This window comes from Arachis ipaensis, chromosome B3 (assembly GCF_059453495.1).
Source record: "Arachis ipaensis isolate K30076 ecotype BB chromosome B3, ASM5945349v1, whole genome shotgun sequence".
In the NCBI taxonomy this organism is placed as follows: Eukaryota; Viridiplantae; Streptophyta; class Magnoliopsida; order Fabales; family Fabaceae; genus Arachis; species Arachis ipaensis.
Window position 1 is genome coordinate 78,398,964 of NC_142438.1, and position 11,843 is coordinate 78,410,806.

The window sequence follows — 11,843 nt, forward strand, 5'->3', positions numbered from 1 at the left end:
CGAGTGTTAGTTTCTCCGTTAGTTGGTTTATTTGTCTCTATGCATTATTATATATCAGCATAATGCATGCATGACGTGCATATTTGCTATGCTGTAGAAACGGGACCATAATAAAAACACTAATTAATTTCTTGTTTTCAGTTTAATAATTACACTTTCATTTTAGTATTGTGTATGCAACAAGAAATTTGTTGATGATGATAAATCTTAAAATCAAACTAGGTGCGATCATACCAGTACTAATGCACCGGATCCCATCAGAACTACGCAATTAAGCGTGTTTGGGCAAGAGTAGTACTAGAATGGGTGACTTCTTGAAAAGTTCTCGTGTTGCACTTCTTTTACAAATCACCAAAAAAAAAATCTTAAAATGAAACTTTGATTTATATACACTTGAGAAACTATAATATACACACAAATATCTTAATAAAATTAATTAAGTCATTTAGCTATATCTGGAAGCAGAGATAGATTTACATTTAGTATGTGGGGAGCAAGTGCTCCCACTGATTTTTAAAAATCTTTCATATAATATATAGTAAACAAAAATATTTTTTGCTCCCACAAAATAAATAAATTTGACCCACTCATCACTTTATCTATTCTCTTGGTCACAGGATTCAGAGCATTCATACACAAATGAAAAGAAAAGAGATTAAATGACTCTACTATATTATAAAATATTATATTAATTATTTAATAAAAACAATTAAAAAAACTAATAATAGTAATCTAATCAATTGGAATAATTCCAATTTCTTAAAGCTTCTGTTTCTCATTTAACTCTTTTCCTTTTTGCTCTTTAACTTTTTTTTTACTTAACATACAATTGTATAAATAATCCAAATATCCAATTTTACTATCCGTTTCTTTTCCGAATGTTGCTTTGTTACAGAGACTGTAAGATCCCACATCGGTTGGAAAAGGAAACAAAGCATGTCTTATTAGTTGTGGATACCTCTTTTTAACATGACGTATTTTAACGAGTGAGTATGGGGAGTTTTGGCTATCATCTTTATCGTCAAAAACAAAACTGTGAAGTCTTGTGTGTCAAAGTGGACAATATCGTACTAGCGGGTGGTCTGAACTATTATAAATGGTATCAGAGCCGGAACCGGATCGATGTGTGAGTGAGTGTGGGGGGCTTGTGAGGCCTTGTGTTCTAAAGTGGACCTTATAAAGACTACGTGAGTGATTGTTACCTTCATTTCTAAAATTAATGTCTTCCGATTAAATATATTAATAACTTCAAGTATTCGATAACTTCGATTATTTTTTTAATATAATTTTATTTAAGGTCTTTTTAATAAAGTAAGAGTTAGTTCATGTATGTAGAAAAAATAAAACTCTTATGTCTTATGTCTTATTACACATTTTTTTTATTTGTGTAATTAATTTTATCACAAATAAAAAAAAAATTATAGTCCAAACAGTAGTAGTATGTTATATGTATATATGGTTTCATTATTATTTTTTCTAACGGTTTCTTATTTTATTTTATGAATTGATTTTAAAATTATATTTAATTAATAAATTTAATTTTTTGATGTTAAATTGTTAACAGGCTATTATTTAAATAATTATTTAAGTTATGTGTGTCAGAATAAATACTTTTTATGAATCCATATTATTCATATTAAATTGATATATATAAACAGTATACGGGCCGATCCGACCTGTGGACTACCCGACTCGAACGGTCGGGCTAGAGCTGCTCAACCTCTCACTCGGACACGCGTCCCTGATAGCTCCGCTACAGCTGTGTGAAGGAAGTTTCGAGGAAGGTGGGTCTACTCTTGTGGGACCCACTTCTAATATGGTATATATGGGGAGGGTCCTACCCCTCCCCCAAAGTACGTCACACATCATTCTCTCACTTTTCGCCTGCACACTTGATTGACTAGAGCGTCAGAGTGTCTTTGCAGGTGATAACCCCTTCTCCACACGAAGAGCTCGGGAAGTCGGTTTCACTTCCTCCGATCCAGCAACCCAAGACCAGGCGATTCCCCCCCTTTTTTACCAACCAAAGTATCAATCCGAACCGTCCGGTACCCGACCTATCGAACATTGGCGCCGTCTGTGGGAACGCCAGAATGGACGTTGTACTAGATCCCGGAGGAACAGGCCACGAGACCGAGCGCAGAGGGGAAGCCTCCGTGGCTTCCTCCCGGGAGCGCACGAGGTCCCCTCCACGACGAATCTCACGATCTCTAGAAAGACGCCTCTTCGGGGGAACTGGCGACAACAGCGCCAGAATAATGCAGGAACTGCATCACAGGATGTATTACCTGGAGCACCGGTTGACAAATCGAGAACATCGCCAACGAACTCCCGAATCAAGCTACTCCCGTTCGCCTCCGAGAAGCCACTCCCGGCGAACAGCTAGCCCACGATCTGAGTCCGAGAGCGCCAGGGAGGAAGGACGCCCGAGAAGACACCGCGATCCCATCATTTACACCCGGCACAAGAGGAGGCACACCACAGATCGAGTTCGGGAAGAAGGTCGACGGGAAGACGGCGAGGAAAGAACAAGAAGAACGTGAGGACCAGTGATAATGGGCGCAACCCCATTTCATCGTTCCATCATCGAAGTCCGGCTGCCAAAGCACTTTGACAAGCCAACGGACATGAGGTACGATGGAACCCAAGACCCGCAGGAGCACCTTACGGCCTTCGAGGCCAGGATGAACCTGGAGAGAGTGGGAGACGAAATAAGGTGCCGCGCTTTCCCGATCACCCTCGCGGGACCTGCGATACGATAGTTTAACAGCCTCCCGCGGGGCTCCGTGGCCAGGTTCTCGGATATCAGCCACGCCTTCCTAGCCCAATTTACTACTAGAATCGCAAAGGCAAAGCACCCGATCAATCTGCTCGGGGAGACGCAGAGGTCCGTCGAACCGACCAGAAAATATCTAGACCGGTTCAACGACGAGTTCTTGGAGATCGACGGGCTAACTGATTCGGTTGCTAGCTTATGCCTAACTAATGGACTCCTAAATGAGGACTTCAGAAAGCACCTCACCACGAAGCCGGTGTGGACAATGCAGGAGATCCAAAGTGTAGCCAGGGAATATATTAATGATGAAGAAGTCAGCCAGGTCGTGGCTGCCAACAAATGGCAGCCCTCCTACAATTAAACCCGGCAACACGGAAGCGGAGAAAGACAGAAGGAACACGCCAGAGACGGCGGTCCAAGCAGGACGCCCAGGCCGTTCCCTCGAGTCGGGAAGTTCACCAATTACACCCCCTCACCGTCCCCATCGTAGAAGTTTATCAGCAGATAGCCGAGAAGGGAATTTTGTCGAAGCCCTAACCACTGAAGGACCGGACCGGGGGAAACAAGAGCCTTTATTGTGATTACCACAAGGGCTACGAACATAAGACACAGGACTTCTACGACCTCAAGGATGCGCTAGAACAAGCAATCCAGGACGGGAAACTGGCTAAATTCTCCCATCTCATCAGGGAGCCCAGAAGACGAGATCACGACCGAGAGGTAGAGGACAAGACTTGCGTGGTAAAGCGACGTCATGACCAGGGCGACAGCGAACAAGGTCTCACCATAGTGAACGTCGTAACAGCGAGAGACGCACCCCTAAGGTCGAAGTTGACACACAAGAAAGACGCCAAAGTCCTGGCGATTTTCTCATCATCTGTAGAAAATCCAAGAGGTCGAGGTCGCCATCCAACTCATTCGGCCCGGAGGACCAGTGGTTTGATGAGGTCGCGGAAAGCCCCTATGGTCATCATGGCCTGAGTGAGAACCGGCCTCATCAAGCGCATCCTCATAGACACCGGTGTTGACTCAAATATCATGTTCCGTAATGTGTTCGATGCTTTGGGACTGCGGGATGCCGACCTGAAAACCCACCAGCACGGTGTTGTAGGGTTAGGCGACCACTTCATCAAGCCAGACGGGATAATCTCCCTGCCGTTATCAGTAGGACACGGGCAGGGACGAGGCTCAACAATGGCCGAGTTCGTGGTTCTGTGTGACTCCACAGCCTACAACATCATCCTGGGGAGGAAGACCATCAACGATCTCGGGGCAGTAATCAGCACAACGATGCTGGTAATGAAATTCGTGGCTGACGACGGGTCCGTGGGATCCATAAAAGGAGATTTGGAAACGGCAGTCGCCTGCGACAACGCCAGTCTCTCCTTAAGGAAGACGTCCAAGGAAGCAGCGGGAGTGTTCCTTGCCGACCTAGACGCTAGAGTCGAAGACAAACCCAGACCTGAGCCGGAACGGAACTTGGAGAAATTCAGAGTCGGCGACACAGAGGAGAAGTTCACCTTCGTGAACAGAAACCTACCACACGACCTGAAAGGGGCCCATGATGGAAATGATCAGGGCTAACGGTGACCTATTTGCATGGACGCCAGCCGACATGCCGGGAATAGACCCCCAACTCATGTCACATCACTTGACCATGATGGCGGAGGCCAGACCGGTAGCTCAAAGAAGAAGGAAAATATCGCAAGAGCGAGCGGAAGCGGTGGCCGGGCAGACGACTAGCCTCCTCGAAGCAGGATTTATTCGAGAACTTGACTACTCAACATGGCTGTCGAATGTAGTTTTAGTGAAAAAGCACAATGGGAAATGGAGGATGTGTGTGGATTACTCTGATCTCAACAAAACATGCCCCAATGACTGCTACCCCCTGCCCAACATTGATGCACTCGTCGACGCCGCGGCGGGATATCGGTACCTAAGCTTTATGGACGCCTACTCTGGTTATAACCAGATACCGATGCACCGGCCTAACGAAGAGAAAACGGCGTTCATAACGCCAAGAGGGATATATTGCTACAAAGTAATGCCGTTCGGCCTGAAGAACGCTGGGGCCACGTACCAGAGGCTAATGAACAAGATATTCAGTGACCTCATAGGCAAAACAGTGGAGGTGTATGTAGATGATATCCTTGCAAAGACCACCCGACCCGAGGACCTCATAAGCGACCTGGGAAATGTGTTCGCCTCCCTCCTACAACACGACATGAGGCTCAACCCACTCAAATGAGCCTTTGCGATGCAGGCAGGAAAGTTCCTAGGGTTCATGATAACCCAAAGGGGGGTCGAGGCCAACCCGAAAAAGTGCCAAACAATACTCCAAATGAGGAGTCCGAGCTACGTCAAGGATGTTCAGAGGTTATCAGGTAGACTCACCGCCCTATCCCGTTTCCTCGGGGCGTCGGCCGCTAGGGCGCTACCGTTTTTCAATCTTATGAAAAAAGGGATAGTATTTGAATGGACCCCGGCATGTGAGGAAGCATTTAAACATTTCAAAGAGATCCTCGCCACACCACCCGTGCTCGGGAAGCCCAAAGTCAGAGAACCGCTCTACCTATACCTGGCCATAACGGATGAAGCGCTGGCAGCAGTTTTGGTATGGGAAGAAGGGAAGGTTCAACAACCAATTTACTTCGTGAGTAGAGCACTGCAAGGAGCAGAACTGAGATACAGCAAACTAGAGAAGCTGGCTCTAGCACTGCTAACCTCCTCCCGAAGACTATGGCAATACTTCCAAGGTCACCAGGTGGTCGTGAGAACGGACCAGGGAATCCACCAAGTGCTCCAAAATCCGACTTAGCAGGAAGAATGATAACTTGGGCCATCGAGCTATCTCAGTATGATTTGCGATACGAGCCCCGACATGCGATCAAGGCACAAGCAATGGCAGACTTCTTGGTAGAAGTAGCGGGGGACCCGACCGAGGAAGCGGGCATACGGTGGAGGCTCCATATGGACGGGGCCTCCAACCAAATGTCCGGGGGTGCCGGGATCATCTTGGAAAGTCCTGCCGGGGTCATATACGAACAATCAATCAAGTTCGAGTTTTGCGTATCGAACAACCAAGCGGAATATGAGGCCCTTCTAGGCGGCTTGATCTTAGCTCGGGAAGTCGGGGCTACGAGGCTGGAAGTATGCAGCGACTCACAGGTCGTGACCTCGCAAGTAAATGGAAGCTACCAAGCCAGAGACTCGCTATTGCAAAAGTACTTGGAGAAGGTCAAAGAGCTGAGCAAACAGTTTGAGGAGGTCGCGGTCCAACACGTTTCAAGGGAAAGGAACACACGGGCAGACCTCCTATCCAAGCTAGCGAGCACGAAACCGGGGGCCGGCAACCAGTCCCTCATTCAAGGCATGACAAAAGAACCAGCAGTTGTCCTCCACCTGACAAAGATAAGTCCCTCCTGGATGGACCCCATCACTGATTACCTAGAAAACGGCAAACTCTTTGAAGATGAGAAGGAAACTAAAACGTTGAGAAGGGAGGCAGCCAAATATGCGATCATACAAGGGCAACTGTTCAAAAAGGGACTCAGCCAGCCCTTGCTGAAATGCCTGCATCCCGACCAAATGAACTACGTACTCAAGGAAGTCCACGAGGGGTATTGTGGTCACCACATCGGGGACAAAGCCCTAGCAAGAAAGCTCATCCGAGCTGGATATTACTGGCCATCAATGATGGAGGACTCCAAAGAATTCGTGAAGAAGTGTGTCAAGTGCCAAGAGAATGCCAACTTCCACAAAGCACCGGCTACCAAACTGAGCTTACTGACGTCCTCCCGACCTTTCGCACAGTGGGGGGTCGACCTCTTGGGACCTTTCTTGGTTGGTCCGGGGTAAGTCAAATATCTCATAGTTGCCATTGACTACTACACCAAATGGATAGAGGCTGAAACGCTGGCCAGTATATCCTCATCCAATTGTCAAAAGTTCATGTGGAGACAGGTGATAACCCGATTCGGCATCCCGGAAGTCGTTATCTCAGATAACGGGACGCAGTTCACTGATAAAAAGTTTGTGGAGTTCCTCACCGGTCTGGGCATAAAACAGAAATTCTCTTCGGTGGAGCATCCCCAGACGAACGGGTAAGTCGAGGCTGCGAATAAGGTCGTCTTGCTGGGCCTCAAGAAGCGGCTGGATAATAAAAAAGGTGCATGGGCCGACGAACTTGCCTCAGTTATCTGGTCTTACCGTACAACCGAGCAGTCCTCCACGGGAGAAACCCCTTTCCGCCTGACGTACGGGGTGGACGCAATGATACTCGTAGAGATCGGCGAGCCGATCCCACGACTACTTCTAAACAGAGTGGAAGAAGCTGTAGAGAAGGACCTAGTAGACGAGGCAAAGGAGATGGCCCATTTGTCAGAAGTAGCACTAAAGCAAAGAATGGCCCTACGCTACAACACCAAAGTGCTTAGGAGAGAGTTTGAACAAAACGACCTCGTCCTACGGTGCAACGACATCGGTCTCCCGACTCAGGGGGAAGGCAAGCTCGCGGCAAACTGGGAAGGCCCCTACAGGGTCAAAGAGGTAATTGGCAAAGGCGCCTACAAGTTGGAGAAGCTCGATGGCAAGGAAATCCCGAGAATTTGGAATGCAGGTAACCTAAGAAGGTTCTATTCTTAGCTCAAACACGCCGACTAGGCGATCTGACGAGCTCAGTAATTTACTTTCTTGAATACTTGTCATGGCAATAATTTTGTTTAGCTATCGACTAATGTTTACTTGTCAAAAAATTAATGTTTATTTGTCAAAATTACTTTTCCATCTACTTTTTCCCATTTATGCGTCCCACGACAACATGTTCCTTATAATGCATGGTAAATGGGACAACGACACGGTGCCCCGGGACTGATCACCCCGGGAGCCAACTAAGTTAAAGCCATAACAAACGGCTACAGCAATAGCAAAGCCACGACCTGGCTTTGCCGAGTTACCAACATAAGGGTAAACGAACACGAGCGACAAGCCTACGCCGGCAAAACGGTAACAAAACAAAACGAAAATGCTACCAGATAAGCGAAGAAAAAATGATAATCACAAGTCGACCAAGCGACTATTAAAGTATAACAAGAGTAAGTTCCACAAAGTTCTACAACATAATCACAGATCCATACAAAAAGTACAAAGAAATCACATTTTGGGCATGTCGACAATCTTGCCATCCTTGATTGTTTTAAAGACCCCAATTGCCGACGTGTCGAAATCAGGAGCCACGATCTTCACCTGGGCCTTGAGAGCCTCCTCAGTCATCAGGATCGCGCTCTTTCCTTGTTTCACGGTCTCTTTATGTTTTTCCTAAGCTCTTCGACCTCAGCTTGAGCAGCCTTAGCCGACGAAACGGCCACATCATGTTCCTTCTCCAAAGCGACCAGCCGACCTTGCGCGGCATTGATTTGGCTCTCCAAAGTCATCTCCCGCTTGGTTAGATGGGACACGGTGGCATCGGAGGTCTTCAATTTCTCCTCGGCAGACGCAGCTTTCTCCTCGGCAGCTTTAAGCTTCTCCCCCATCTTGGACAGCTACTCCCGAAGCGTTTCAACTTGAGCTTTGAATTCATTATTGGACTTGGCAGCAGAATCAAGCTTCCTGCGCAGCGACTGCATCCCCGACAGCTTGAACTTGGCCTTCCGAGCTATTGCGGCACCACGGAGAAGGGTACGGTACATCCACCTCACCTGACCCGCAAGCTCGGTGCCAAGGAAGTGATCCTCCGTGCCAGGGAGCAACTGGGAGTCTATAAAGGCCCCAGCGTCGAAGTTCCTCTCCATCATGGTGAGAACTCCTTCAGGGCTGGAGGATGCCCTCTGCCTTTTGGGGGTGGGAATAAGCTTCAAGTTATCATTCTCTTGTTGAGTGGAGGACGAATGCCTGGTGCCAGCCGTCTCCTCACGAATAGGAGAAACGCGCGTCCCGCCAGAGTTTTTGTCCGACATCTCAGTGTCACGAGGTGAAGGCACCGCTTGATCCTTCTTGTCCTCAGGAGGGTTCTTCGGCTTCCCGTCAGCCTTCTTGTCAGCCTTCTCCTCATCGCTTTCCGCCAAGAAAGTCTTGAACAAACCCTCAAGCCCTGTCACTGAAGCAGACATCTCCACTGCAACAAATAAGTAGACAAGTTAGTCGTGAAATCGGCATAACCAATCGAAGCAAAAATAATGCAGGAAACGTCAAAATTACTCACAAATATAATTTCTGGCGACCTCCCGGTCACCCATCAAAAGGTGGGGGTTCACATGATTCCTCCCAAAAACGGCCAACAACACGTAGGCAACCTTTCTGTCCACAGCGGACATCCCCTTGTAAGTCACCTTGATAAAGGTGTTGGACCCTGCCCCGAAACTCCAGTACGTTGGGATGAGGCGTTCCCCTTCTAACGATAACCAGAAGGGGTGGCGACCTTTGACTGGACGCACCTTAAAATACTTGTCTTTAAACCCATGATAAGAGTCATCGAACAAGCCGAAGATCCTCCGACCCTGGGCAGATCGGAAGGAAATGAACCATTTCCTTGCTTTCCCCTCCTTGGAAGGATTCGTGAGGTTGAAGAAAAAAAGGAAAACGTCAACGGACACCGACAACTCTAGATATTCACACACCATCTCGAAACAGCGAATGGAAGCCCAACTGTTTGGATGCAGCTGCGACGGTGCCACGGAAATCCGATTAAGGAGCGCCATTTGAAAAGCTGAAAACGGAATACGAACCACCACTTGGGTGAACATGTACTTATAGAACCAAATCCAATCGGCAACCCGGGAGAATGGAAATTGAGCTCGTATAGCCGTTCATTGGGGGCAGGAACAAAGATGTCGTAGTTGGCCTCCTCGTCAGTCCCGCCACACAAGTACTCAGCTTGGCGGAACTCGGTTAACTCCTCCTCGCCCATCTGGTTCGGGGAGTCCTTCACGTCGGAAGTCACCCACGCGTAGGGATCGTAACCCGCGGCGGAGGTGGAAGCTCGAGAAACGACGCGAGGCATACCTACAGTGGGGTACCACTCGGTTAGTCTATGAGGTCGGGAGTCCAGAAAAAGCCCAGAAACTACATCTAGCCTATTCAATAACTAAGATCAAACATGGCTAAAGCAGAATCCAAGTAAAAACCTAAAAATCTAACACCCTGAAATGGTAACCCCCCTAACGCACGTACTTGACACTATGATCATCTAGCATGCAAATCAAACAAGCAACATGCATATAGGAGAAATGATAATGAAGATAAAACACACATAGAGCAGAGAGAGAGGAGAAGAGTGCTTACCTGATTGACTGTGATAACTGAGAGGAAAACAGGAAGGGATTGATGCTAAAAAACGTGAAGATCACAGTAGGGAATTCAGGAAGGAAGAAGGAGAATGCAAAGAGAAGAGGAATGAAGATGAACAAGAAAATGGAATTAAAATGGAGTGTGAAACTGACTAGAGGGTTAAAAACTGACATGAAGCGCGAAAGACAGGGGTAAAAGAGTCTTTACCCACAGGATTTGAAACAACCCATTATGAACATTAAATGCCCGGCACGAAGAACGAGGCGACGAACGGTTATCCCCATCAACAAAAAGACACACGCGCAAGAGGCACGTCCTCTCCACGAGCGGCCGACCTGGCAACGACACAAGGGAAAATATAACACGCCACCAACAGTGTTCACGTCTATAGCTGGCGCGTTGGGGGCACTGTTACGGCCGGGCCCAAACAGCATACGGGCCGACCCGACTCGTGGACCACCCGACCCGAACGGTCGGGCTAGAGCTGCTCAACCTCTCACCCGGACACGCGTCCCTGACAGTTCCGCTACAGCTGTGTGAAAGAAGTTTCGAGGAAGGTGGGTCTCCCCTTGTGGGACCCACCTCTGACATGGTATATATGGGGAGGGTTCTACCCCTCCCCAAGGTACGTCACACATCATTCTCTCACTTTTCGCCTGCACACTTGACTGACTAGAGCGTCGGAGTGTCTTTGCAGGTGACCCCCCCTTCTCCACACGAAGAGCTCGGGAAGTCGGCTTCACTTCCTCCGATCCAGCAACCCAAGACCAGGCGATTCCCCCCTTTTTACCAACCAAAGTATCAACCCGAACCGTTCGGTACCCGACATATATATATATATATATATATATATATATATATATATATATATATATCAAAAATATATCTATACTTATACAAGTATTAGGAAAATTTAGTTTTTTTAATTTTCTTCCATTAAAGTCTTATGTATACTTAATAGAGTTGAATTATAACTCTTTGATGAAAAAAGAGCTACAAAGGCAGTTTTGATATGTTAGAAGACAAAATTATGAAGTCATTATTTATATTTGAACATGACACTCATTAAATTCCTAAATTTCAAATAAAAATAGTATCTGATTTTATTCTCATTTAGTTCCAAATAAAAAGTAATTATGATTTATTCAACTTAGTATTTATAACAATAAATGAGATTACCGTTATATAAGTTATTTAATTTGAAATAGCATAATTTATGATTATAATTAATATATGTATTATCCACAAACAAATTAAGAAATTAAATAATTTTCCAACAATCTCCCACTTGGAATATACATATATTCTTTCCTGAAATAATCACATCTTATAAACAGCGCGCATCTGAATGCTATCTCCCTTATTACTTTAACAATCTAGTCTGTCTTATATATTAATTATGAAATTACCAGAGCTTTTATCACATTACTGTCGCGACAAAACCACGATAATGACTATATTAATATACTCAACGACATAGATCAAACTTAGATGAAAAAATTCAGAAATTACATGCGAAAATAACCTCAGGTATATCTATTTTCAACTGGTCCAACTTTGATAAACTTTATGAGATCATGAGTCAAAGTGAAAATGAAACTTAATACTTTATTTCTGTAAAATTATTTATATTCGTAAATTTGTCTAAACTATATGAGCATCTAAATATACACTCCCACTGAAACAACATATCATAAAATGATATAACACTCATTTGAATAGTATCCACATGAAAGACCATGGATGTTTGTTTCTAACTAACCAAATATGCATGCATTTATAG

The 11,843-nt window shown here is 45.9% G+C and overlaps 1 protein-coding gene and 1 pseudogene across 1 annotated transcript; both read left to right on the forward strand.

Annotated features, from left to right (window-relative positions):
- Nucleotides 1-220: 220 nt before the first annotated feature.
- On the forward strand, nt 221-339 carry LOC148571218 (5S ribosomal RNA; annotated as a pseudogene).
- A 4,778-nt stretch (nt 340-5,117) lies between these two features.
- On the forward strand, nt 5,118-6,883 carry LOC148571219 (uncharacterized). The gene is made up of 3 exons (XM_088507237.1): nt 5,118-5,390; nt 5,438-6,619; nt 6,740-6,883. The coding sequence occupies exons 1-3, from the start codon at nt 5,118-5,120 to the stop codon at nt 6,881-6,883; spliced, it is 1,599 nt and encodes a 532-aa protein (XP_088363363.1).
- Nucleotides 6,884-11,843: the final 4,960 nt, after the last annotated feature.

What these genes read in the sequence shown, in the direction of transcription:
- LOC148571219 (XM_088507237.1), top strand. Translation starts at nt 5,118, where the DNA reads ATGAGGAGTCCGAGCTACGTCAAGGATGTTCAGAGGTTATCAGGTAGA. An exon ending in AAGCGCTGGCAGCAGTTTTG is followed by an intron (nt 5,391 to 5,437) that starts GTATGGGAAGAA and finishes CTTCGTGAGTAG; the next exon opens with AGCACTGCAAGGAGCAGAAC. An exon ending in ACCTCTTGGGACCTTTCTTG is followed by an intron (nt 6,620 to 6,739) that starts GTTGGTCCGGGG and finishes ATGTGGAGACAG; the next exon opens with GTGATAACCCGATTCGGCAT.